Source organism: Equus caballus, chromosome 12, assembly GCF_041296265.1.
Source record: "Equus caballus isolate H_3958 breed thoroughbred chromosome 12, TB-T2T, whole genome shotgun sequence".
NCBI classification, from domain to species: Eukaryota; Metazoa; Chordata; class Mammalia; order Perissodactyla; family Equidae; genus Equus; species Equus caballus.
In genome coordinates this window covers 44,008,728-44,036,510 of record NC_091695.1, presented here as the reverse complement: position 1 = coordinate 44,036,510, position 27,783 = coordinate 44,008,728, and the positions used below count along the sequence as shown (strand labels likewise).

General features: G+C 39.5%; 1 protein-coding gene across 3 annotated transcripts in view; it reads right to left on the bottom strand.

The window, feature by feature from the left end:
* KDM2A (lysine demethylase 2A) overlaps positions 1–27,246 on the bottom strand; it is an 89,673-nt gene extending 62,427 nt beyond the window's left edge. The window contains exons 1-3 of one of the 3 annotated variants that reach the window (XM_005598337.4): positions 26,953–27,043; positions 25,616–25,740; positions 12,341–12,451 (exon numbers count right to left, since the gene is read on the bottom strand). In XM_005598337.4, coding sequence (XP_005598394.1) covers positions 12,341–12,343 — 3 coding nt within the window. In that variant the 5' untranslated portion in view covers positions 12,344–12,451; positions 25,616–25,740; positions 26,953–27,043. Of the gene's footprint in view, positions 1–12,340; positions 12,452–25,615; positions 25,741–26,952 lie in introns of those variants that run through there. The other 2 variants (XM_001497095.7, XM_023654542.2) reach the window with 2 other exon arrangements.
* Positions 27,247–27,783: the final 537 nt, after the last annotated feature.

The following is a 27,783-nucleotide window of genomic DNA, read 5'->3' as shown; positions in this document are numbered from 1 at the left end:
ATGTGAATATTAGATATCATGATTATTTTCATTTTCTTAGGTATGACAACAGATTTGTGGTAAGGTCATATCCTTATTCTTAGTAGAGGCATGCTGAAATATTTAGGGGTAACGTGTCATGATATGCAAATAACTTTCAAATAATTCAGCCCCAAAAAAGTATACACAGAAATAAAGAAATGTCACCATTTTTAAAAAACAATTGGGAACACTAGGTGAAGGATATACAAACGTACACTCTACTACTCTTTCAACTTTCTCTATTAGAACTTTTTCAAAATAAAAAAGTTTGGGGGGAAATGTATTTCATGAACGTAGAAAACTGGCTCTAGACAGATGAATACAAAGTTTGCCGACATATTAAGCCTCATGTCCCACATTCCTTGGGAGTAAGGGATTGTAAGAACTGGGTTGAGGAATATGGCTGGTTCCAGGGTCCTTTGCTGGGACAGAAAAGCACTGCTTTTCCAAGGACAGGCTTAATCAGGTAGGAAGACTGGCAGGACCTGTTTCTTGTAAACATGGGTGTAAGAGGCACCATGAGTACTACAAGAAGAATTTCCAGGAAACAAGACATGTATGCAAGCATGCACATCACATACACACACACACACAAATTTGGCACTATAATCCTATATTCCCACTGACTTATAAATTTTTTCCCAAGGGGAAAAAAATCTGACCATAGAAGTTAAATAATGGCTTAAACATTCTTATTAAACTAAAATCACTCAACATCTATGGAATGACCCATATGAAATTCACAGCAAGAAAAAAGAAGTACTTATCCCTGGTGTAGGTTGTTGAAGACCAGAAGGGTCCAACAGAAAGATAATGTGAGCCACATATGTAATTTTTCTCTAGTAGCCATATTCTTTTAAAAGTGAAATTAATTTTAATAATATATTTTATTGAATCCAATAAGTCATTTCACATGTAATCAATAATAGCATTTTAATATGCCATATAAAAAATATGGTGGCAAGATTTTCACATTTTTGAGAAAAAGAAATATCATTTCTTACTTGTCAGACTAACAAACAATATCTTTGACTCCTAGTTGTGGAACTTAAGGTAAAGTGAGAGACCATGAATTTCATACATTCTGCTCTGTTTATGGCAAGAAAAGCAAATGTGTACTGTCGAGCTAAACAGCTGGAGCTATGTTTATTTCTTCTAGCTTATTCCCTTTGATTAAACCTTTCTAGGGTTATGAACAATTCTATAATTTGGCCCAAGATCTGACACTACATAAGATATTGTTGAATTTTGCTATCCTTTGGTTAGTGAGCCTGTAAATACAGATTCTACTGACTAGTAATTGTAATATTTAATAAATTGTAATATTTAAATATTTAAAAAATTACTAGTCACTATCTTATTCTTGATGTGTGAAGAAGAAAATATACACACGTGTGTATGTGTCTGTGTACATGTGTGTATACAAAGGCAAAGACAACAGCATGGAAGGATACATGAACTGATAAAATGGTTACTTCTGGGGAAGGGACTGAGGTTGAAGTGGTTAAGGGGCTCTTTAGCCTTATCTGTAATACTTTAATTTTATATGTAAATTTATATATATTTTAATAAAGCATTCATGTTTTATTTGTATAATTAAAAAGCAGTCAGATTTGAAATACACAGAACTAGCTGGTAACATAACTTAAGTTTTGAAAATTCTAACAGATACCATTGATTGCAATTTCATTGTTTGCAAAGGTCTGTGCCTGGGATCCAAACCTGTGAACCCAGGCCACCAAGGCAGAGCGGGCCAAACTCAACCACTACACCATGGGGCTGGCTTCCCCAATAGCCCAGTTTTTACGCGTCACCATACATATATACCCTTTTATCCCTTCCGCCCTCCTCCCATACCCTTCTCCTCTGCACACACACTACACTGCCAGTACTTGTTTTGCGTGGTCCTAATATGCACAGATTTCAGTTACCACAGTTTAATTAAATAATACCAGTCGCTCAACAACACAGTTCAAGTTTCAGTTACCATGGTATATGAACTGTGAGTAGTTGCATCAAGTACAAACTTTACTGCTAGTTCTTCAGTCCACAAATCACTATGTAAATAACAGATGTCCAGCACGATGAGCGGCCAATCACATCACTTCTTTTAAAGTCTGTTGGTGATAAGTCACTGGGTATGTTATTCAGTTTACATACAAACAAAGCATGTAGTTACATTGCCTCCTAGTCTCCCAGTGATAAACCCACATCACATTTTACAAAAATGGATAGTCAAAAGAGGGAATTGGCCTACAAAGATGAATACGAAGAAAAGAAATAAAAAGTGATAATGCTAGAAGTGAAATCTGAATAGAAAATAAATGGAGTTATATGCATCAGAGGAACTAAGTGCAAGCAAACTTATCAACATAAGCAAGGAGAGTGATTATGATAAAAAGAATGAAGATGTCCTAGAGGAACTTACAACAGCAAAAAACATACAGGAACTCTCAAAGCTATTTCACGACATTTAAAGTGCAAAGGACAGAGCCAGCCCTGATGGCCTAGTGGTTAATGTTTGGCGCTTTCCACGGTACCACACCACTGTTCTGTCAGTAGCCATGCTGTGGCAGTGGCTCACATAGAAGAACTAGAAGGACTCACAATTGGAATATACAACTATGTACTGGGGCTTTGGAGAGGAAAGAAATAAATAAAGTGCAAAGGATAAAAAGTTGGAAGCCAAGACATCCAAAAGACGTTTGTTCCATATCATAAGTTTCACAACAGGAAGGAGGTAATAAGCACTATTCAAAGTACTTTGAAAAGTTTTTAACAAAGAAATAAAACACTTCAATATTCAATGTTTCTAATGCTTTAAATTACACAGTATACCAAATAAATATCAGTTTTGCTGTTTTTTCATTTCTCCATATATTTGAAACCAACAATGAAACAGCTTTTAACATTTTGACAAAAATTGTCAAGGTCACATCACAATTTTTCTCACTGATCATCTTGCACGGTTTCAGTTTGCAGGGTCATTTTTACAGTCACATGCTACCATGCAAAGTGAGGACTGCCTGTACATATATATGTGGATATATATGAGTGTATATGTGTGTGTGTTTATATATATGTATGCATTTTTTTCCCATTTATTCCCAAATCATCTGAGAGTTAAGTTGCATATATTATGGCCTTTTGAGCCTTAATGTTTAAGTGTTTATTTTCTAAGAATACGGATATTTTTTAACTTAACCACAGAACAATCGTCAACTTCAGTAAATTCTGTAAGTTACTTTTTAAGAACCTATCTACTCTTTATGAAAGAAAGCTGGAATCAATAATACCTGATGTTCAAAGTCAAAGATAGCAGCTATGAAATTTATACATTAGTTTTTCAGATGTAATACCTTTCAGGCAATTAAATAGTTTAACTTAGAGGTGTAAGACAGTGTCAACGGTAAAAGTAAATAGATAAAAATAAAGTAAATGGATAAAGAAAACTGCCTAAAGTCAGTCAAATATTCAATTCAATAACCGAATAATTACTGAATTACTTCCTAGGTATAAAAGGAATACAAAATAAATTTTTATAACCCTCACTTTAAAATAATATTACAATCCTTTCAGGAATTCAACAATTACAAATGGAACATCACTGCAAAGCAAAGGAAACCATCAACAAAACGAAAAGATAACCTAACAATTGGGAGAAGATATTTGCAAACCATGTGTCTGAAAAGGGGTTAATATCCAAAATATACAAAGAACTCGTACATCTCAACAACAAAAAAACTAACAACCCAATTAAAAAATGGGCAAAAGATCTGAACAGATTTCTCCAAAGAAGATATACAGATGGCCAACAGGCACATGAAAAGATGTTCAACATCATTAGCCATCAGGGAGATGGAAATCAAAACTACAATGAGCTATCGCCTCATTTCTGTCAGAATGGCTATAATTAATAAGACAGGAAACAATAAGTGTTGGAGAAGATGTGGAGAGAAGGGAACCCTCACACACTGTTGGCGGGAGTGCAAACTGGTGCAGCCACTATGGAAAACAGTATGGAGATTCCTCAAAAAATTAAAAATAGATCTACCAAATGATCCAGCTATTTCACTGCTGGGTATTTATCCAAAGAACATGAAAACACAAATGTATAAAGATATGTTCATCGCAGCACTATTCACAATAGCCAAGACTTGGAAGCAACCTAGGTGCCCATGAATGGACAAATGGATAAAGCAGATGTCGTATATATACACAATGGAATACTACTCAGCCATAAGAAACAATGAAATCTGGCCATTTGTGACAACATGGATGGACCTTGAGGGTACTATGCTAAGTGAAATAAGTCAGATCAGAAGGAGAAAGTCAAATACTGTATGATCTCACTCATAAGTAGAAGATAAAAACGACGACAAACACATAGCAACAGAGACTGGACTGGTGGTTACCAGAGGGGAAGGGGGGAGTGAGGGGAGTGAAAGGGGTGATTAGGCACATGCGTGTGGTGATGGACTGTAATTAGTCTTTGGGTCGTGAACATGTTGTAATCTACACAGAAATCAATATATAATGATGTACACCTGAAATCTATATAATGTTATAAACCAATGCTACCGCAATAAAAAAAAAAAAGGAACATCATGATGCTACACAAAAATGTTAAATTAAATATGCCATAGGGTTTAAGGACACAGTACAAAAAAAAATATGTCACAAGTAGATAGGGAGAGAATATATTCAATTGAATTCATTATATGTTTTAGCATCTACCATGTGTTAAAATTATTTACCAGAATATTGTCAATAATTCTGGTAAATAAGACTATCATGGTTCCTGCCCTCAGAATCTAGAGAAAATAAGTGGAAAGACAACTAGGGTATTATTTGCTATGACAGCAGAAGAATCTAATGTTAAAGCAATAGGGAGAATAGGAATTTTATCTGGCAGGAAAGGAGAGAGATGTCAAAAATTTCCCACAGGATGTAACATCTAAGCTGAAACCTGAAGGATAAATAGAAGTAAAGAGAGGAGGACAAGCGTTCAACTCAGAAAGAACTGCATATGCAAAGGTCCCAAAATAAAAGAGGCCAGAGAACTTTAAGAAAAGAGAAAGTAACTGAGTACAGTATCATTTTCAGGTCATGGGAAAAGAAAGAGGGAGAATATGGTGTCATGGAAAGAAATTCAACCTGAAGGAAAAAGACCTGGTTTCCGGGCCTTGCTCTACCACTTAGTAGTTGTATAACTTTAAGACAAGTCATTTTACCTCTCTGGGCATATTCTCCCTCAAAGGGTTGTCTTGAGGATCAAATTTTAAAGAGCATGAAATAAATCATAGGAGGGAAAAAATGATGAAAAAATTCCGCTCACCAAAATATATTGTTAAGAAAATAAAATGATAAGTCACAGACTGGGAAAAAGTATTTGCAGCACAGAGGTCTAAGAAAGAACTTGTATCCAAATATACGAGAACTACAAATGACAAATAAAAGATGAACAAACCAATAAAAAAGGGGGCAAAAGACTTGAATAGACACTTCATCAAAGATGATACACGAATGGCCAATAAGCATATGAAAAGGCACTCAACATCAGAGAAATACACTTTAAAGTCATGAGATACTACCTCACACTCAGCAGAATGGCTAACATCACAAACCAAAAGCTGGCAAGGATGCGGAGCAAGTGCAGCTCTCATGCATCACCGGCGGGAGTATAAAACTGAACGGCACTTTAAATAGTTTGGCAATTTCTTATGAAGTTGCACACACATTTACCATATGACCCAACAATTACTCCTTTGTATTTTCTCAAGAAAGTGACATGTCCACATCAAGACTTGTACAAGAATATTTATCACAGTCTTATTCATAACAGCCCCAAACTCAAAACCTAAAATGTCCATCAAAAAGAGAACAAATTGTGGGTGTATATATACACAATGGAATATATTCAGTAATAAAAAAGAACAAACTATGGGAACACACAGACAGATCTCAAAAACATAATGTTAAGTGAAAGAAGCCCCCCACAGAAGAGCACATGCTGTGATTCCATATACATGAAAACCAAACAGGCAAATTCGTCTGTGGTGACAGAAGTCAGATACAGGGATGAAACGGGACACTAACTGCAAAGGGGGACAAGAGAACTTCCATGAAGATGGACATATTCTCTATCTTGTTTCAAATAGTGATTACACTGTCAAAACTCACCAAACTGAACACAAGACCTGTACATTTTATTGTATGTTACATATATCTCAATTTCTTTAAAAAATGACACTATGGGTATGCAACCACAAAATCCAGAAAGCGGGGAATTCTACAAGACAAGGGATCACACTTTCCCACAAGAAAAACACAAAGGGGAGAAGTGACCTACAGGTTAAGAGAGACTTCAGACACATATCAACCATGCGCAACATGTGGATGGACCCGTCTGACTCATGATTCGAACCATTTTTTTTTTTTAAACAGATAATTAGGGAAATTTGAACAATGAAGATATCAAGAAACTGTTCATTGTTTTACTGTGTTACTGGTAATGTGGTTATGCTTTTAGAAAGGCTTTATATTATAGAGAAACACGGAAAAATCTCACAATCTTGGGTAGAACAAGACAAATACAAAAGAATACACTCTGTATTATTCCATTTTTTAAAAGTTCAAAATCAAGTAAAACTAAATTATAGTGCTAGAAGTCTCAACTGGGGAAGAAAAACAAATTAGTGATTGGAAGGGGCATGAAGAAGCTTCTGAGGTGGCGGCAATTCCAAATCTCATTGAGTGTTAGTTACGTTAGTTACAAGGGTATTCACTTTGCGATCATTCACTGAACTATAAACTTATGTTTTATGTTCTTTTCTGTATGTGCATTATACTTAATAAATAGTAAGGTTTTTTCTTTTAACAAATACTAAGTTTTACTAAAAACTTAGATAAACCTAACTGAAGTATATACAGATGAAATAAATAAAACTGTCTGGGATTTAATTCAAAATAATTGAGAGAGAGTGGAGGATACAGATGAAAGAATTCTGTGTTGATGATTGTCACAGCTGGTGATGGGTATATGGGAGCTCATTACACTATAGTTTACTTGGTGTATGTTTAAATTTTTCCACACTAAGTTCTTCGATGTTCATAACCTTAACTATTGCATTTCTAAGAATGATAAGGATATACTCAGAAACATAAGAAAAACACAATTATGCTCACTGCATTTTTATTTTTAAGGCCCCCCAAAAGTTTCTTGACTACTGAACAAAAGGTTACTGAACAACCTAATGTTCAATAACAGAAAAATGGGCAAATAAACTATAGGAAATCACATCATAACTTTCACAAGACTTACAAGAGTTTTCAGTGGCATGAAAAATGATTATGATAAATTTAGAAAGCAAGATATAAAATTATATCAAGCATAATCTCAGCTACACAAAAATACTTTTATGCATGGGGGAAAACTGCACACAGATCGGCTAAAACACTAATGATGGTTAATTTTGGAATTATGAGTAACTTTCTTGTATTTTTCACAACCAGACATACAACAACTTTTATCATTAGAGAAGGGAAAATCCTTTAAGCTTCTTCCTCAAATATCAAATCTATCAAAGTTGAGGGGAGAAATTAAAAACTCTAATAGGGGAAGAGTCATCAGTATTATATTCCGGTAAACAAAATTTTACCCATGGGAAAATCCTATTTGAATTTTTCTCAAGTCTTCTGTATTACCTCTGTATTTAATTACTATTTCAATAGGAATCTTTTTAATATCAAATTAATTCCGTAGTACAACTAGCCAATAATCTATCTTTAGAATTTAACAGCATATAAAAAAGCATTATACCCAAAGGAAATTCTCCTTTTCAGAAACTGAATACAGCCTGTTTCACATCTAAGCCAATGAGCCTAGTTTAAAGTCCTGTGGCAATGAACCTATCAGAAGTTTGTAAAATGAACAGACAAGATTTTGATGCAAATGGACATGTGTCAACTTGCCGTTCTAGTCCCATCAGAGCTTTGGCAGAAGCCAATGAACTAGATTAATATGGGTAGGCATACACAAATCATTCAAACGATTATTAAAACAGAAGAAGATTGACAAATTTTAGCCAACAGTTTTCTGCTTTCACGGTCGTAAAACTCAGTCTCTCGTTAAATTAAGATGTATCTTACACATCTTAATGATACATCTTAATGTATAACAATATGTAAAACAATAGTTTTCTGTTTCATGGGTCTTAAAACTAAGTCTCTCATTAAATTAAGACGTATCTAGATGATTAGAAAATGCTCAATCTATGAAAAATGAGAGAGAAGGCTGTTCTTACACAGGAAAGGCTAAGAGGCCTAGAGACCTGGCACTTTCCAGATCTAAAACCACCACCACCATGCACTTGCTGGACAATGGTGCTAGAAATTCCTATTCTACTTTTATCCAGTAGAGTCCCTTGGCTCATGACTGGTAACTGAGAGTCCCTCAAAGTTCCAACTTGACTTAGGATGGCATAAATGTCAACAGGGGCTTTCCCGAATGTGCTATTACAATGGCCACATGGACTCCTTAAGGGGAGAAAGTCAAGAAATACAGTTTATTTAGAATTATAAAAACCTTTAACAAGATTTCTCTATAGAATTTTTAAAATAGACACTCTGGAAGAATTTTGTATCACATATGAAGAACTGGTAAAAAATAAGGAAATAAGAGACAGAAGTTAATGGATGTCTCCAGATGTTTGTGTCTCCCACAACATAACGTTTAGGACAGTTCCCAATATTTTCATAAATGATATAGAAGACAACATGGAGTAACATTCCAAACAGGGAGGGGTTAAAAAGCTAAGTGAATGAGTGTTAAATTATGAGCCTTTGACCTGGGCAAGCATAGGGTAAAAGGCCTAGAGAAAAATTAAATAATCCATGTAGTAATTAAAACAGTCATGCGCCAGAACATGGTCAATGATGGACTTCATATGTGTCAGTGATCCCAGAAGATCAGTACTATATACCCTAGGTGCGTAGTAGGCCATACTATCTAGGTTTGTGTAAGTACATTCTATGATGTTCGCACAATGACGAAATTGCCTAATGGCACATTTCTCTGAAAGTACCCCTGTTGTTAAGAAACACATGACTGCATAATGGTTTCTGAACTAGTTTTACCTAGTAAAAAGTCATCCAAATTTATGTGGATACCTCTTGACATTAGCCCAGAATGTCTGGTAGGGTTCGTCATAAAGTAGACTCAATAAATACTTGGTGAATTAAATACGCTACTATAGACATAAAGATTAATATAAATAAATCAAAATTATATTCTTACCTTTGTATAAAATTATGGTATTCTCTCTCAATTAGTGACACCCCCCATCAACCAAGAACTCAAGCCAAGAACCAAGGAGTCATCCCCCTCCCCAAGAACATCTAACACGATCATCAAGTCCCATCAACTCTGTTCCAAAATATCTCAACTCAATCTCTCCTCCATCTCCATTCTTGGTACCAAGGCTTTAGGTATCATTTCTTTCTAAACTACTATAGTAAACTCTTATCTCATTTCCCTGCCTCTGCAATTCTTCCTTCACTAGTTTATCCTCCCCAGCATCCTCCAAGGGCGATCTTGCTAAAAGAGAAGTATGATCAAGTCTCCCCCATGTTTACAGTTCCTCTAATGTCTCCCCATTACCTACTGCGCAAGGTACAAACAACTTAACATGACTCAGATTCTCCCCATCTCAGATCCCTTCCCATTCTTATGTTCTAGTAACACTGATCCTTATGCTGTTTTGAGCTTGTAGTGCTGTTTCATACTTCTTAACCTCTGGATGGGCTGGCTCCCCTGCTTGGAATTTCCTTCCTCACTCTCTGGCCTGCTTGGACAACTCTTAATATTCCAATATCCAACTCAGTAGTTATCTCTTCTTTGAAGACTTTCTCCTTAGTCACTCCCTCCTTTCTCTTGCCTCTGTACTTCGTACCTGCTAAATTTCATTTATCACAGCATAACATAATTATTTGCTTATACGGCTCTTATCAGACTATGAGGACAGGGTACAAGATATTCATTTTGTATACCCAGCACATTCATTAAACACCAACAGTACACCCAACAATGCTTACTGAATAAATAAATGAGCAAAAGACCAAAAAGAACAAAACTTCTGAACATACAACAATTCTTATAATTTTGGTAACCACACTAAGAAATAGTTAAATAGGTAGAAAAGATCTGGGGAAAGGAAATTATAATAATTAAAGGGGGGGGGGGAAGCAACTTCCATGTGAGGAAAAACGAAAGAAAATAAATGTTTTCAATTTAGAAAGTCTGAGATGAGTTATAACTAAAGTTTATAACAAGAGGTAAATGGAGCAAATGTAATACTGTTTACTAAATCCTAAAAGCATTCAACCAGCAGCATCACTATATCTTAAAAGGAGTTTTTGTTAGGAACTCTGTTTTTAAAAGGTTCCCTTTATCTAACAGAGAGTAAATTTAAACTCAACATACTAAGCCAAAACAATGGTGGAAATGGGCCACACATACAAAGCACTTACCATAGTGCTAGACACAAAATATGCATCCAAGATATGCCCTTATTAAGGTTTCCAGCAGTAAAGTGTACAACTCCCTCTACAGGAAGTAAATGAATACCAACAATAATCAGCACTTTTCAGTCCATAACAACCACCTGCCACAGGTAAAACTGAGGCAAACATTTATTGCTAAGAAAGCTCCTTAGTACAGGAGGTAAAAAAAACTATGTATACCAGCTACTGCCAAAAGCAACCTTTTTGATACTTTTTGATACTTCTTGTTCTGCCATGCCACTCATTCAAGTCTGCCTAATGAAGGCCTGTGCTTTATCTTTCCCTTCCCTTAATCACTTACCACGGAGAAGTTTCCACTGATAGAGAGAAGCACGTCTGTGTGCTGGCTGCGCATATATATACATAAACACACCCACACACACTTTGCTTTGTGCAGCAGCATTAAGCCACAGTCTTCCAATACTTCTGAAGCTACTGCCTCTGATTCAAAGATACCTTGCCTACATAGCTATAATCGGTTTAGAAAAATGTCGGCAAATTCAACTGGTAGGAAACACATGTGAAGAAAAGTTTTAAAAATAATTTTAAAGGGGCTGGCCCCGTGGCCGAGTGGTTAAGTTCGCGCGCTCCGCTGCAGGCGGCCCAGTGTTTCGTTGGTTCGAATCCTGGGCGCGGACATGGCACTGCTCATCAAGCCACACTGAGGCAGCATCCCACATGCCACAACTAGAAGGACCCACAACTAAGAATACACAACTATGTACCGGGGGGCTTTGGGGAGAAGAAGGAAAAAAAAAATAAAATCTTAAAAAAAAAAATTTTAAGCTATGAAGTTTAAATTAAGATAGTTAACTCATTTTTTTGAACACACAGAAAAACAAACTGCTAAAGTAATTCCAATGGTTCTCAAACTATACCATCTATCAGAATCACCTGGCGGGCTTGTTGAAATAGATTGCCGGGTCCCACTCTGAGTTTCTGATTCAGCAAGTTTGGGATAGGACCCAAGAATCTGCATTTTTAACAAGTTCCCTATGATGTGGTTAGGATCACACTTTGAAAATAACTGGTTCAAACCACTAGAACTGAGAAGGACAGAGCAGGTGAAAAAAATAAAGCTTAGATAACTAACATAGGCTTCCTGATTACCAATCTAAGGTTCTTTCTATTGTTGGGGTTCAGTTTTATGCTACATATGTTCTATGTATTTTTAGGAAGTGCACAACACATTTTTGTTCAATTCAGTAGACATTTTTTGAGCACTGGAATAAGACATGGTCCTTGCCTTGAAGTCTACTCGAGCTGGGTGGGGAGACTCATGGTCAACTAATTACAACACAAAGTAACTGGTCCCACAACAGAGATGCATACGAAGTGCCTTGGGAATGTAACTGGGAAGAATTTAAGAGAAGAACATCTGGGGGCCTTGGAGAATAATTAGGAGCTTACCAAGAAGATAGCATGGCGTGAAAGGGACGGGATTTTAGATATGCACATTCGCAGGAAAAAAAAAAACATTGAGCACCTACTGTGGACCAGGTACTGTACCAAGCATGGGGATAAAAGGGTGAGAAAAGGCACTGTAGTAGCCTTTAATGATGCTTACACTCTAAAAGGGAAACAATCAAATGACAACCCATGTAAACATAAAGCGGCAATTTTGGTAAGTGCTGTGCCTAACAGGTACTCCATACCATGAGAACTTACAACAGGAAGGTCTGACCTAGTCAAAGAAATGCTTCCTTGAGAAAAGGGTCTGAGCTAAGGTACTGAAGTACCTTAGTATTCTACATACCATGTTTTTTTGGCACAAAGGAGGATGTTTGTAGACACCATTACTGTTAAGTGGACATTTCTGTCTCCTTTAAAGTTCAAAGGAGGGATCTTGGTAGGCTAGTACTCAACTCTGTAAGACAAAAGGACTGTCAGTTAACTTCTTCACAATGCCCAGCACTGAGTGGGAATACTCATACCCGTTATCCAGGGAACCCATGTCCCATTATGAAGAAACAGAGAAACCAAATTAATTATGAAAGTAGCGTGGTGAGCACAATACAAGAGCAGCAGTAACTGGATGGTGTCAAGGAACGTGAGCAGTCTGTCCCTCCTCTCTCTAATGACCAGAACAAGTGGGGCAATCAGATATGGCAAATCCTTGTTCCTTGGCTCCCCTTCTCTCTGATTCTGTTCTGACCACCACGCTCCTAGTAACTGTCAGCACTTAACCACAGAATGGAGTAAATTAATTTCATTACATTCTACTTTGTTTTCAAGACAAAGTTAACTAACCAGTAATGTTAGAATCTCAATATTGTAAACGACGCTGTGCCAGGGAAGTCATGCCTTGTCCTCAAGGAGAATATAATCTAGATACAATTACACTTTCTACCTTGTACCCGGTTAGATATCATGAGAGGGAGGGAGAAAATATTACGAAAATTTGGGAAAGAGGTTTCCTTCAATACGTGGGATTAGGAAAATACTGCAAATGGGCTTTAGAGGATGAGAACTAGGGTGGGGACAGGAGACAGGCTATCACAAGCAGGGGGAAAAAACAAGCAGGTAACTTGGTTTGGCTGGAACATACATAGGTTAAGAGTAGATAATAAGACTATAAGAGCGAATTGAGGCCTGAATACCAGGGTAAGTTTGTGCCTACAACAGCAAAATCTTTCAAGTTAACCAAGCACTTATAAACTATTTCCAAAAGGTGAGTTTTAGTTTCACTATTCCCCCCAAGAAAACGTTCATCAAGGTTAAGTAACTCACCCAAGTTTACAGTTTATAAGCTGAAATTCAAAGCTAGGTCTCATGAACCAAGGTCCAGTGTGCATCCACACTACCAGTGATTACAGAGTGGGAATGTCATAGAGGATGAGAACAACATGATGAGAACCTTGAAAGCACAACATAAGAAATAAGAGAAAAGATACTCAGAAAAAAAAATCTAAGGAGGAAGCTCCTACAATAGTCCAGACTGAGTCAGAACTAGGAGTGGCAGTGGGAACTACAAGGAGATGAGTATCAGAAATCCAGCAGGCCTTAGCAAATGATTAAATATGGAGGATCACAGAGGAAGGAGTAACAGTTAATGCCATAAATAAAAAAATGCTGTGGTCTCTTCCATCTTAAAACAAAACCAAACATAACAAACAAACAAAAACCCAAGAGAACATTCTCTGGACCCTGCACTTTAACTTGCTTCCCTTCTCTCTTCACAGCCAAACCTCTCCGAACTTTCTCTTCATTCACTGCCACTGTTTAATCTCACATTTATTTTGAAGAATGTCTTCTGCCCCCAAATGCCACTGAAACTCCTGTATAAAGTCACCAATAACCTCTTTGTTGCCAAATCCATTGGAAATCTTTCCAGCTCTGAGCAGCACCCACCTCAGCGGACCCCTCTGTCCTCTGTGAAACACCACCAGTATAAAGTGGTCTTTGAGAACACAAACTGGAGCCAGGCAAACCTAGGTTTGAAAAGCTCCTTCTCCAGTTACTACCTGGTGGTCTTGGGAAAATTATATAGTCCCTCCTTGTGACATTCTTCTGATGTATAAAATAAAGATAACAAAAGCATCTACTTCATAGAGTTATGAGCATTAAATGAGTAAAAACACACTAATGCTTAGAGCAGTGCCCGATAAAGAGTAAGTACCACAATCCCTTGGCTTCCGAGACACGACTACAGTCATGTGCTGCTTAATGACAGGCAAATGTTCTGAGAAACGCATTATTAGGTGATTTCATTGTTGTGCGAACATCATCGACTGCACTTACACAAACCTAGACAGTACAACCTACTACACCTAGGCGATATGGTACTAATCTTACGGGATCACTGTCGTTGACCAAAATGTTGTTATGCAGCACATGATTGTACTCTTGATTCTCCTCATACCTCTCCGGCTCCTTGTTGTCACTCCCTTTGTAAGTCACTTCATGTCTACCCAACTTCAGCTACCATACGTACGCCGATGAGACCCAGCTGTATGCCAGTAAGCCCCTCCTGAGGCCCAGAGTCATAGCCAGTTACCCACTCAACAGTTCTACCAGGATGTCTCACAGGCACCTCATATTCAATCTATCCAAACTTACACAAAACTGAACTTATGCTCTTCCCCTCAACCTCCAAACCTGCTCTTCCTCAGTGTGCTCTATCTCAATAAAAGAACTGCATCAGGGCCGACCCCATGGCTCAGGGGTTAAGTTCACACACTCCACTTTGGCAGCCCAGAGTTTTCACCAGTTCGGATGCTGGGTGTGGACCTAGCACAGCTCATCAAGCCATGCTGAGGCAGCGTCCCACATACCAGAGCCAGAAGGATATACAACTATGTACTGGGGGTCTTTGGGGAGAAGAAGAAAAAAAAATTGGCAACAGATGTTAGCTCAGGTGCCAATCTTTAAAAAAAACAAACAAACTGCAGCACAAGCCACTCACGTGACAAAAACTTGGAAATCATGCTCGTATGTACCCCCTTAACTTCACCCTCCACACAGCCAATGAACCAAAATCCTTGAGTCTATATTCTAAATATTTCTCAAAACCTTTCTAATTCTATTGTCAGCACTCTCAACCACACTACCATCATATCTTACCTGAACCACTGCAGCAGCCTCCTAATTGGCCTTACCAAAACCATTCTTGCTCTCTTCCCGATCCTCTCTATAATATAGTTGTTGACCTCAGTCCAAGCATACTACTTCTCTGCTGAACTGGCGCCCTCCCACTGCCTTCAGAATAAAGTCCTACTGGACCTGACCCCTACTATCTTATCAAGATTTTAACTCCCTTCTTCATTCCCTTCTCTCTAGTTACAATGGCATTTTTGGCTTTGTTTGGTTGGTAAGTTCCTCAAACATGTCAGACTCCTTCCAACCTCAGGGCTTTTGCATTAACTAATCACTTCTCCTTTATGCCTGCTTACCTCTTACTCACCCTTCAGGTCTCAGCTTTAGAGGCTTTCTCAGGAAAAGTGTTCCCTGATACCTCCTCCCACTCCCAAAGTTTAGATTACATCATCCTATTATACACTCTCATTGCATCCTGTATTTACTTTGTAGTCCTTTGCTTAACTATAATTAATATTACTAGTATAAGTATTTGTTTAATGTCTGACTTCTCTACCAGACTATAAGCTTCATGGCAGAGGATCATGCTTGCTCATCAGTGTATCCCCCCAAGAGCCTTGCATGGTGTCTGACACATGGTTAAGTGCTTGTAATATTTTCTCATTCCTACCACAGGGCTTTGCATTAGCTGGTCCCTCTACTTAGAGCTCTGTTGACCCAGATCTGGTCCCCTAAGCCCTTGAACTTCACAACACTGGCTCCTCTTCACGCAGGTCTCAGTTACAAAATGCCATCTTCTCAGGGAGCCTTACCCAAGCTCAAGGAGTGATCCCCCCTCTATAGGTATTTCATCACTCTCTTAATTTCTTCAAAGCATTCAGCACTATCAGAAACCACCGTATTGGGAAGTTCTAAAAAGACAAGGCTCAAATACAGTGCCCATCACAGTGTAAGCACTCAACAAACATTTAAGTGAATGAATCTCCTGAATGAGAAAGGAGGACTTGGGGAACACCCTAAATCCATCAGCAAAACATTTACAAACTGTGCTCCAACAAAGTCAAAGAAGCAACAGTACTGCTTAGTAGGCCTGGGAGTCAGACTGTCTACTCTGAATCCTGGCTCTTTCCCTTCTTAGCTGGAGAACCTCAGACAAGTTGCTTAACTCCTCCATGCCACAGTTTCCAAATTAGAAAATGGGAATCACAGAACCTACCTCAAAGGGTTGTTGAGAATTGGTTAACATATGTAAAGTGCCAGTACCAAGCACCTAGTACACTCAATTAACGTGTACTAGTAGCCATCAGATTGGGCTCGCCCCACTTTTTGTTCCAAATATACAGGATGACTTTTCCTTTACCTTATTCATCCAAAAAGAGTCACCATTTTTTGTACACTGCATCACTCCAAGGGCATCTTTCACATAGATTAAGATATGTGAGGGGCTGGCCCCGTGGCCGAGTGGTTAGGTTCACGCGCTCCACTTCGGTAGGCCAGGGTTTCACTGGTTGGGATCCTGGGCGCAGACATGGCATCACTCATCAAGCCACGCTGAGGCAGCGTCCCACATGCCACAACTAGAAGGACCCACAACTAAAAATACACAGCTATGTACTGTGGGGCTTTGGGGAGAAAAAGGAAAAATAAAATCTTTAAGATACGTGAATGGCATCTTCTGGAATTGTGCAACATGGTAGCACCATCGCCAAGTTCTGGCAACCTCTAGAACTGTGATTGTCAAAAGATTAAGATGATCAAAAGACACAAGAAACACAGAAGTACTTTGGAAACTACTATAAAATGATCATTATCTCTACGAACCTACAGCCTCTTGACATCTCTGTCAGAAACAAGAATAGGTTGACCAGACTAGTGCCCTGACACAAACGAGTTCCTAACTTCTGCGATCCAGGGATACAAAGAGATGGAGTAAGACTGGGGCTACCTTGAATTCACACTGAAGGCCACAATCAGCTCATGAGGCTGTTTCTCAGGAACGGTCATGGACTATTCAGCTACAGGGCAATTCCTAATATTTCAATATCTGCTCACATCAACACACAGCTTTTATCTCATCTTTCTGTCCTTCAAAGAGAATATCAGAAGGAAATTTTTTGTTGTAACTTAACCATTGATCTCAAGACAGTGAATACTTAATTTGGTTACCCAAATAAGTTGATCTTAGGATAAGTTAAAAGGATTAATAAAGAAATCTGCAACTGGGTTGAGGATATGCCATAAGCATGAAGTTACTTTGGTGAAAATTCAACAGAAAAATCCCACTTCATGCTTACTTTGGGCAAAGCCCTGGGAAATACAATCTGAGAGTGCTTTTGAGATGTTTTGTATTAGACATAAAACTCTAAGATGAACAGCAGATAATCAGGATGGAAACATAGATAGAACTTACTTACTGAATATTCCCCTTTTAATCAGAGTTTTCATTCTCACACTACTGACATTTTGGACCAGATAATTCTTTGCTGTGGAAGGCTGACCTGTGCAGTTAGGATGTTTTAGCAGTATCCCTAGCCTCTACTCACTAAACCGCCAGTAGTACTCCCCTAGTCTGACAATCAAAAACGTCTCCAGATACTGCCAAATGTCCCAAGGGGAAAAATTACCTCCAGTTGAGAACCCCTGCTTTAAATAAATTTGTTTCAACTGTCTACAACATCCACTCGTGTTCTCTCCTCCCCCTTTCAAGAATTCCTCCCTCTGATCAAATAAGCAGTCTAGTTTCTGGTAACCCAGACTTAATCTCAGAGTCTACCTTAATTCTTCATTTGCTTTTACCTCCAAAATCCTCAGAAATCACTTAGCACAACCCCCCAGTGACAGGTCAGTTCTCTTGTTGAAAACCCTAGTTGGTGACAGAGCTGATAACGAGGACTGAGGGCTCATGATCCCCAATCAAGCACTCTTCCCCACCACAACATGCTCTTATCCATCAGTAAGTTTTGTCAGTCCTCCACTGCCAACGTGTCTTGCTTCTATCCCTTCCTTTCCATTTCTACTACCTATATCCCAGAGCAGTGCTTCTCAAACTTCCACATGCATCAGAATCACCTGGCTTGTTAAAACACAGACTGATGGGCCCCCAAGCCCAGAGTTTCTGATTCAGTAAGTATGGGGCAGGGTCCCCAAATTTCCATTTCTAACACGTTCCCAGATGCCCAGATAACGTTTATGCTGCTGGTGAGGGGATCACATCACACTTCAATGAACCACTGCCCTAGAGTTTAGGTACCTATCACCTGAAGAGGTAACCTATTTCAATATTCTTCTAGACACTTCCCTGATCTGAAACTGCAAAAATATTACTCAAACATCACTTTGATCAAATTACTGTTCAACTAAAAACAAGCCACAATTGCTAATGGCTGTCTATTATTCACACCTGGCTTTCATAATTGTTTAAAATGTGTTTCCAACACTATCAATAGTGCCTCCCAAAACAAACCTACTTTAGTCCTACTAATCTAATGGCTGCCCTCAGAATAGGCCTTATAAGCTTCCCACTCCATAGTAAAGCTGATGCTGTCTTTACCTCCAGCAAGCCCACACTCTTCCCTCTTCCTCTCTACATAACTGAAGGAGGCCTTCACCACTGTTATTTGCCAAAACCACTCATTTGGTCACTATCTGCTGCCTTTTATCTTTATGGTTTAAGTTTTTACCAAGTATCACAGATAGAGAAAAACCCCAAGAACCTAAAATTTAAAACAGAAAACAAGGGCCACCTGCGCAGCAGTTAAGTTCACACATTCTGCTTCTCGGCAGCCTGGGGTTCACCGTTTCAGATCCTGGGTGCGGACATGGCACCGCTTGGGAAAAGCCATGCTGTGGCAGGTGTCCCACGTATAAAGTAGAGGAAGATGGGCACGGATGTTAGCTCAGGGCCAATCTTCCTTAGCAAAAAGAGGAGGATTAGCAATAGTTCGCTCAGGGCCAATCTTCCTCAAAAAAAAAAAAAAGAGAAAACAATGATATGAGTGACATGCATAAATAACAGGCTCGACACACACACAAACTGCACAAACAGTGCTGTTTTAATAGAGTAAGTGTAGTAAGTCGAAAGTTCATAAAAAGAAAGAATGTGCCAATTTTTTTTTTAAAACATGATCAAACACTGGCTGTCAAATATTTGTAGTGATCTCATTTAGGATTTTAAGCAGACATGTGTTAGGGGAGAAACTTTAAAAGTAGCCTCAAGGGGCCAGCCCAGCAGCGTAGCGGTTAAGTTCACATGTTCTGCTTCACCAGCCCATGGTTTGCCGGTTCAGATCCTGGGTGCGGACATGGCACTGCTTGGCAAGCCATGCTGTGGCAGGCGTCCCACATATAAAGTAGAGGAAGATGGGCACGGATGTTAGCTCAGGGCCAGTCTTCCTCAGCAAAAAGAGGAGGAATGGCGGCAGATGTTAGCTCAGGACTAATCTTCCTCAAAAAAAAAAAAAAAAGGTAGCCTCAAAAAAAGAGAAAGTACTCAGTCTACAACTTCCTACAACAAGAGTGGGTATCATTTGTTTTCTGTATGAAATACATCACAAGAGAGATGATATGGTGTGAGAGAAGAAACATGGGCTTCAAGGTCTGGTTCTACCCCTCACCAACTTTGTGATCTCGGGCAAGTCGAGGGCATTCCCTAAGCCTCCATGTCCATAATAAAAAAAATTAAGGTTTAAAACCATACCATCTACATTACAGTGTTGTCTTGAGCATTAAATAAGGTAACGTATATGAAAGAACCTATCTAGTACTTCGCACAGAATAAATGTTTATTGAATTCTAACCTTTGTTAATATGAAGGCACAATGCAAAAACACAGTATTATTCCAAAAATGAGATAAATAAATTAATGAACTCTGATTAAGGATATCCATTTCCCAAGAAGAAAAATTAAAAAAAGGCATAAAATAAAGAACGTTACGTCCCTCTGCATAGTCTGCAGTAAATATATCACCTTCCCGACTTAACTGCCGAAACCAAGATTTGAGAACAACACAAACACCGTCACTCACAGCTTCACAACTTTAAGGTTGTCTAAAAGTCAGCAAAAACCTTGCCATGGAGAGTTTAGGACAGGATTAGAGAAGCTGGAGAACTCAGAATTCAGAGTGACCTTTTAAACTTAACTAGATATTTTCTCACTTATTCTAACGGCCCAAATACTATTAACGTGTTCATCTGGGACGTACGCTAAGTATAAGTTTTTATCTGCTATAGCTGTTTTTGGTTCTTACACACACTCGAAGACCCAGCACCCAGATATTTTGCTCAGCCCTGTCCACCAAACTCTCCACCATTCTAGTGGTCTATTCCTAGCACTCAAGAAAACCGGTAGCAAAGAAAAGTATTTATCAGGGCTTTCAATAATATCAGCAAATACTTACTGAGCAATTTCTATGTTGTACACTGAGTACTTTCTCTTTTTTTGAGGCTACTTATTGAGCACTTTCTACGTGTGAGGCACTATTGGAAGCGTCCAGTACATACCATAAACAAAAACTGAGTTCCAACTCTCAAGGAGCTTACACTCTAATGGAAAGATACACACAAACTTACGTATGGTAGTGATCAGTGTTCAGCAAAATAAAACAACAGAAAGTGATATGGCTTAAATATAGTCCTCATTCTGGGTCCCCCAAATACAGCTTACTGTGGAAGACTGATGCATAAGAATAAAGAATTAGCTTCCTCATTATCCGCACTGTGAAACACCCAAAAATGGGCAACAAGTTTTTCCTACATGATCAGGAAGGAGGCTGCAACACCCAGAACAACGTACTCCTCCATCTACACAGACTGAAGGTGAAGTCTGATGAAATAATTATAAAGGAGCAAATTCAACAATTTAGACTACCTATAATTTTTTTCTAGTTAACAATATGACACTTCCATGATAGTGGGAAAAAAATGGATTAAAATTAGGATTTTATTTTGCCCAGTCCGTTCTTGGTCAAAAAGAGCAGGGTCATTCAAAGTGAGACTGTTTGTACAAGAATAATCTGGTAACTGCTGCTCAATCTGGGGAGGGCAACCCAAAGCAAGGTGAGAATATCATCAGGGCTTCAGTGCCCCCAGTTTCTTGCAACGGATAAATGATTTAGCTATTTCAGACAGAACCATATGTAACAAGATTGAACATCTAATAGTATAATAACATCCTTTAGAAAATCTCTTAATCTCATCATCAAGACTGACAAGAAAACTGAGTTCTCAAGTAAATCAACATCTCCTCCTTCAGATAACACTACCAGGCCTTGGTGAATTCAAGAGAAAAAAAATATTCAGGTTACATAATTTCTTTTACCCTCAAGGAGCCTGTCTTTACTGTCTTTTACATTGATTTAGGTACTCATTTGTTTCTACAATTGCCTTTGGCAGGGGCTAGTGAATTTTTTCCATACTAAATGTAACTATACGCATAATATACTATACAGCTTGAGGGCAGATATTATAATCCAATATATTAAAATATATGACAAAGGTCATCTTTCCCAATTAAAATAAAGTCCCAAGTTAAAACTGAAGGTCATCATAATACACAGCATAAAAATCTTTATTTAGGGGCCGGCCTGGTGGCATAGTGGTTAAGTTCGTGCACTCTGTTTCAGCAGCCCAGGCTTCGCCAGTTCGGATCCCAGGCATGGACCTACGCACAGCTCATCAAGCAATGCTGTGGCAGGCATCCAACATATAAAATAGAGGAAGATGGGCACAGGTGTTAGCTCAGGGCCAATCTTCCTCAGCAAAAACAGGAGGATTTGTAGTGGATGTTAGCTCAGCACTAATTCTTCCTCAAAAAAAAAATCTTCAGTTAAGCATTTACTTCAGATGTACATTATTTTGCCCTTATTTTCCATGCAATAATAAGGATTACTCAGGATTAGCGTGATTTCAAAAACCTAAAAGATCATCAACTATAACTGCTAAGGATTTAACATTTTAGATGAAGAAACTAACTGTAAGATATTATGCTGAACATTCTCTATAAATAAATACTTAAATACACACAGACAGTCACAAATATCCAAAACTACTCCAAAACTTTGGCTCCTGAAAACAAATGAAGAAAACGAAAGAAAAAAAGTTCCATCTTTAGTTCCTGTCAATGTTTCTCAATAAGGTCCTACGTATAAATTTACCAGAAATACAGAAATAAATCCTCTTCACCTCAGGACAACCAAAGATCCACCTATCATCAAAACTGAAGCTTCTACCCCTCGCTCTTGAAGACCTCCTCAGGTATATCAACTTGCCTTGGAGATCATCTGGCTTTGTTCTAGGAATCTATATACAAAACTACTACTCTTTTCATAAAAAAAAAAAGACCATAAAACGTATGTCTTGCTTAAGAAAAGTCAAACGTTGTTTACTCTCCCTTGTCCTTTGCCTACACTGCAAAATAAGTATTCTGGTTCCAGAAGTAGAGATTATGCCCCAAATCTACACATACACACCATCTTCAAAGGTACAATTCTCTTCCACATGTAACAGGTATCTCTTCCACATCTAATAGGTAAGTAACAGCTTAGCAAAAGACAGGCCAGTATTTTTTAAACTAGCTATTTTTAATTTTTTAAAAAATGACTTGTCAGGGCCAGCCTGGTAGCACAGGGGTTAAGTCTGCACGCTGCACTTTGGTGGCCTGGGGTTCGCAGGTTTGGATCCAGACACAAACCTAGCACTGCTCGTCAAGCCATGCTGTGGTGGCATCCCACAGAAAATAAAGGAAGACTGGCACAGATGTCAGGTCAGCAACAATCTTCCTCAGGCAAAATGGGGAGGATTAGCAACAGATGTTAGTTGAGGGCCAATCTTCCTCACACACAAAAAAAGACTTGTCACAAAGATGATATAAACACATTAAAATTCACTTTACCAAATTCAGCCTGTGCAGCTGAAATGGCTATTTTAGTAAAAAGCATTAAAAGGATCTATTCAATCATGAATAGTTATCCTTATTAGTAAGAATGCAACTTTTTTTTTAAAGATAGGTAAAGAGTTCTGAATACAAAAAAGTCATTCGTGTTCGAAAATGAGTTTGGACTCAGACTTTTAATACTGCTACTATGTTTTCTCTCCCAAGAGGCTATTTTGAAAGTATGTCACAGAGGGACGACCATTTAGGTTGTCCCCTAAAACAACATGGAAGTAACAGTCAATAACATGATAATCAATGTACGAGGCGATTCAATTCAATTTGACAAACAAACATTGTATGAGACCACACAAACTTTAACCACTAGGCCAAATTAGTCAACCTGTTGTTTTGTCTCTCTTTCAAACTTTATGTTCCAGGGCCAATAACTGCGGAACAAAATAAGTTCTATACTTTGACCTACTTTAAAGATAGACACAGTGTTAAAAAATACACAGCTCACTACTTTAAAAATCAGCCTTTATGCCTTTAGGTTAGTCTTAAAATTCCTCAAATAAGATCTAACTTAGTAGAGAACTCTGTAACATGAGCACTCACCACAGACACAGAGACATTAAGAGTTTGCTAGGCACACCGACACTCAAATAAGCCAACCCGCTCTCAGGACAAGTTATCTTATGGAAGGGATTTACACTTCAGGTATAATTTGTCACATAATCTCAGAAAGGAAAACAGGTATCAGTGACCCTAAATTTCAAGATGATTACTCAAAATTCTAAGTAAGAAAGACCCCCCCCAAAATATTGGATGTACCCTCTTACACAACACTGCTCAGGTAGCAAAAACATGCTAGATAAGAAAAGGGTTAAAGTGTGCAACAGGTAGCAATCACTTTGCAATTAAAAAAATATGTATCTTATCAAGACAAAAGTCAGACTCCTCAGATCCCCTTACCACTACACCTCCCTACCTTATTAAAAAATGTGAAAACTTTTGCTTGCTGAAAGGCTCTTCCTTTGAAAGACTGGATCCCAAGATCCATTATACGTAACAACTCAACAATTCTATAAGCTTGACATAAAAATGAACTCCATACCGCAATAACTACCTGGGCAGAGAGTTTTGCAATGTCCTCTTTACTTTTCCCAAAGAAAAGTTTAATTCAAGAAATGTCAAAACAAAAATGAATCCTAGGGGCTGGCCCAACGGCCGAGTGGTTAAGTTCGCGTGCCACTCTTCGGCTGCCCAGGTTTTCGCCGGTTCGGATCCTGGGCGCGGACATGGCACCACTCGTCAGGCCATGTTGAGGCGGCGTCCCACATGCCACAACTAGAATGACCTACAACTAAAATACACAACTGTGTATTGGGGGGATTTGGGGAGAAAAAACAGAAGGAAAAAAAAAAAAGATTGGCAACAGTTGTTAGCTCAGGCGCCAATCTGTTAAAAAAAAAAATCCCTAAATATACAAAATTCCACTACTGATACACTTTATTCCTAAAGTCAGAGATAAAGAATTCCAGTTGTAACACATGGACTGGGAGACTAGAGGCAACACTCTGAAATAAGGCTTGCCAGAACATATACATGCCTGCTGAATAGAATTGCCAATACACTCCATACCTTCTTACCAGTCACATTAAAAAGAAAAAAAGTAGCTTTTCCTCAAAAGAGTGGAGATCATCAGAAAATGGATTAGAGAACCACTCTTTTTTCCTCCACACTCAGTGTAAAATGCAGAGCCAAATAAAACCACTGTAAATTCCTTTAGTATTCTAGGTGTTCCAGATCACCAAATTTCACATAATACATACAATTCTGTGGCTTTCCTTATACTCCACTCTACAAACACAAATTCAAATTTCTGAAATGAATATATGGTGAGAATATTAATAAAGCTCTCTTTCACTAGGAAAAACAGAAATCAAATTCTTAAACTCCAACAGGGAAACCTTGAGAGGAAAGCAGGGCCTAAAAGAGCAAGCATTCATACGCACACACAAGCTAACTCCTTCCAAATCATCACTAAGCAAAAATTTCTTTCAACAAGATGTATCTCATACATCCCTCCAAAAATACAAAACACGGCACTTTATCAGCATCCAGCATTCTACCTTCTCTCGATTCTCAATTAATCCCCTCCAACCCTCCAGTGTTAACTCTTAAAAAAAAAAAAAAAAAAATCCACAGTTCTACTCCCCAGCTCAAAGCCACAAATCTTGGCACACCATAACCTAAAAATATAGAACTAACCTTTCTCAAATAGTTTTGATCCTAAAATTTACTTTCTAATCTAAATTAAATTTATTACAATGTCAGTATCGGAAAATTAGGAATCCTTGTCATGTTGTAATCCACAAAATCCTTTGATTTACAACGGCTTCTACAAAAGTTAAAGGCTACACGTAATTCCATTTCCAAATAGGATGAATATTAAGGCTCTAACTAGTTGGCCTAAAAACCAAATGAGATATTAATATACCTTCTCTCTTCCCCTGGTGCACAGAAAAGCTACCTGAAAAGTTTTAATCACAGTATGTTCACAAATGGAAACAAAATAGTTATTCTGCTTCAAAATTGAAAAAAAAATGACAAGAAAATACTAACCAATCTCTGGCTGTAACGAATCCTTTCTTCTTCGGGTTCCATCTCTCACTCTTCTGTTGAAATTACTGTAAAGAAACCACTCCAGGGCTGCCTTCCTCTTCCTCCTTAGGAACCAGATTGCAACACTAAAGAATAATGATATGAGTAGAGATGAGAACTCATCCTCAAACTCAAGCTTTCTTTTCACAGAAAGGAGCATTTAAGAAATGTGTAAATTAAAGGCTCTCTGAGGAATCTGGTTCTTCTTCACCATTGTGGGACCTCTCCTGCTCTTGGGCAAGTGGTTCCATGTCAAGATCAACGTTAATTACATTACAACTGTCCGAGGCCTAGGCAAAAGGAGGTGTTGGTTTCAGTTCCCTGTGGACGGGCCATACCACTTGTTTCTCCCCTCAGGATTACAATAAGTAAGACTCCCCTTCATGGCAGCATTAGCGGAAAAAAAAAAAAAAAAAAAGGAGGAGGGCAGGACTTTTCTCTGTAGAGAGCTGACCAGGTGAAGCAGGCACTGAACTAATCCAGATCCTAACCAAATTAGTTCTCCCTCACTGGTAATCAGACACTAAAGGGAAAAAGGACAGATTATATAAAAAGAGCACAAGAAATTAAAATTCAAAAAAATGACTCTCAAACAATTTCCCATACCCCTCTAGTAAAGCCGTACACAATCGTCGCCTGCCTTCCTAGTCTCGCCGGATCTTTTCATTCCCAAACCAACCCTCCACCCCAACACAAGATATGGACAACTCTGAAACAAATTCAAGAAAGTTGCAAATCAGGGACAAAAATCCCACCAGATCCTTCTGGATAAAGTAATAAAACGAACGATCCTACCTACAGATAAAAGGAAAATACATCTTTTCCAAAAATTAAATCAAGACTGGTTTGCGCGACGGCTGATCCATAATACCAAGAAACGTTTTTCTTTTTTCTAAATATTCTCATGGATAATGGCTTCCATAGGAAATGCAGATTTCTTTTCCTTTTTGTAACTACATGACGGCCACGTTAACAGCATCCTTTCAAAACTGCTACGAGACCAGAGGACCTGATGACACAGTTTGCGAGAGCAGTTCGTGGCAGAGCCCTCCCGGAGGAAGCCCTGGCCCCAAGGCGAGAGGGAAACCGCGTTTGCACCCCCTGGCCGAGGACCGCCGGGCTTGCGAGCAGCTAGGGCCGGAGAGGAAAAACGGCAAGTCGCGCCGGGCTCCCCCAGGGAAAAGCGTTTCAATGGTTCACCCATCGGAAAAAGAAATAGAAACTTTACATTAAGTCTTTAGATACCCACAGCGAACCAAACTTCCAAGGGGGGGGGGGAGTAGGAGGGGGAATCTCACCGGGGATTTTGCTCGTGAGTTCTTGTCCAAGTGAGAAGTAAAAGATTCCAAAAACTGGGAGGAAAAATTAAATCCCAAACGTCGACTTCGGCTTTTTCCGTAGATCAGCCCAGTATCCAGAAAGGGTCGGAGCGACCCGGAAAAGAGAGGAAACAGTTGCTGAATCAAACCTCCTCTTCTGGCTTTGGAACCCGGAGTCGGAGGCGTCAGGAGAGGGGAGCGCGACCCCTCGGCGCCGAGCCCGGGCGCCCCCGCCTCCCCCGGGCCGGCGGTCAGCAGCCGAGCCCGAGCCCCGGGCCAGCCCCGGCCGCGGGGAGCGCCCTCCTCGCCGTGCCCTCGGCCAGCAGCCGCCCGGCCGCCTCCGGAGCCCGGGAGCGGCGGCCGATCAGCTGAGACCGGCCGGCCCGAGGCTCCCCGCGCCGCCCCGGCCCCCCGGAACGCGGGCCCCGGCCCCGGGGGGCGGAGAGGGCGGGAGCGGCGCGGCGCGCCGGGCTGGGGGCCCGGGCTCCCCTCGCGTCTCCCTCTCAGCCCGGGCTCCGCGCTGCGGGACGAGCCCCCGGCTACTCCCCAGTCGCAGAGGAGGGATTCCGGGGGATGGGCCCCCTGGCGTTGCCCCTCCTCCCGGAGCGCCCCCTGCCCAGGATAGACAGAGCGGCGACAGGCCCGGCCGCTGGGAAGGTGCTCTGCGAGCCGCAGCCGCCGCCGCCGCCGCCGCCGCTGCCGGGGAGGGGTGTTGTTTCCCTCACACAGGAGGAGCCGCTGAAGCAGCCGCCGCCATTTTGAACCCGTCAGACTCTCACATACACACAGCTCCTCCGCGGCGCACTGCGC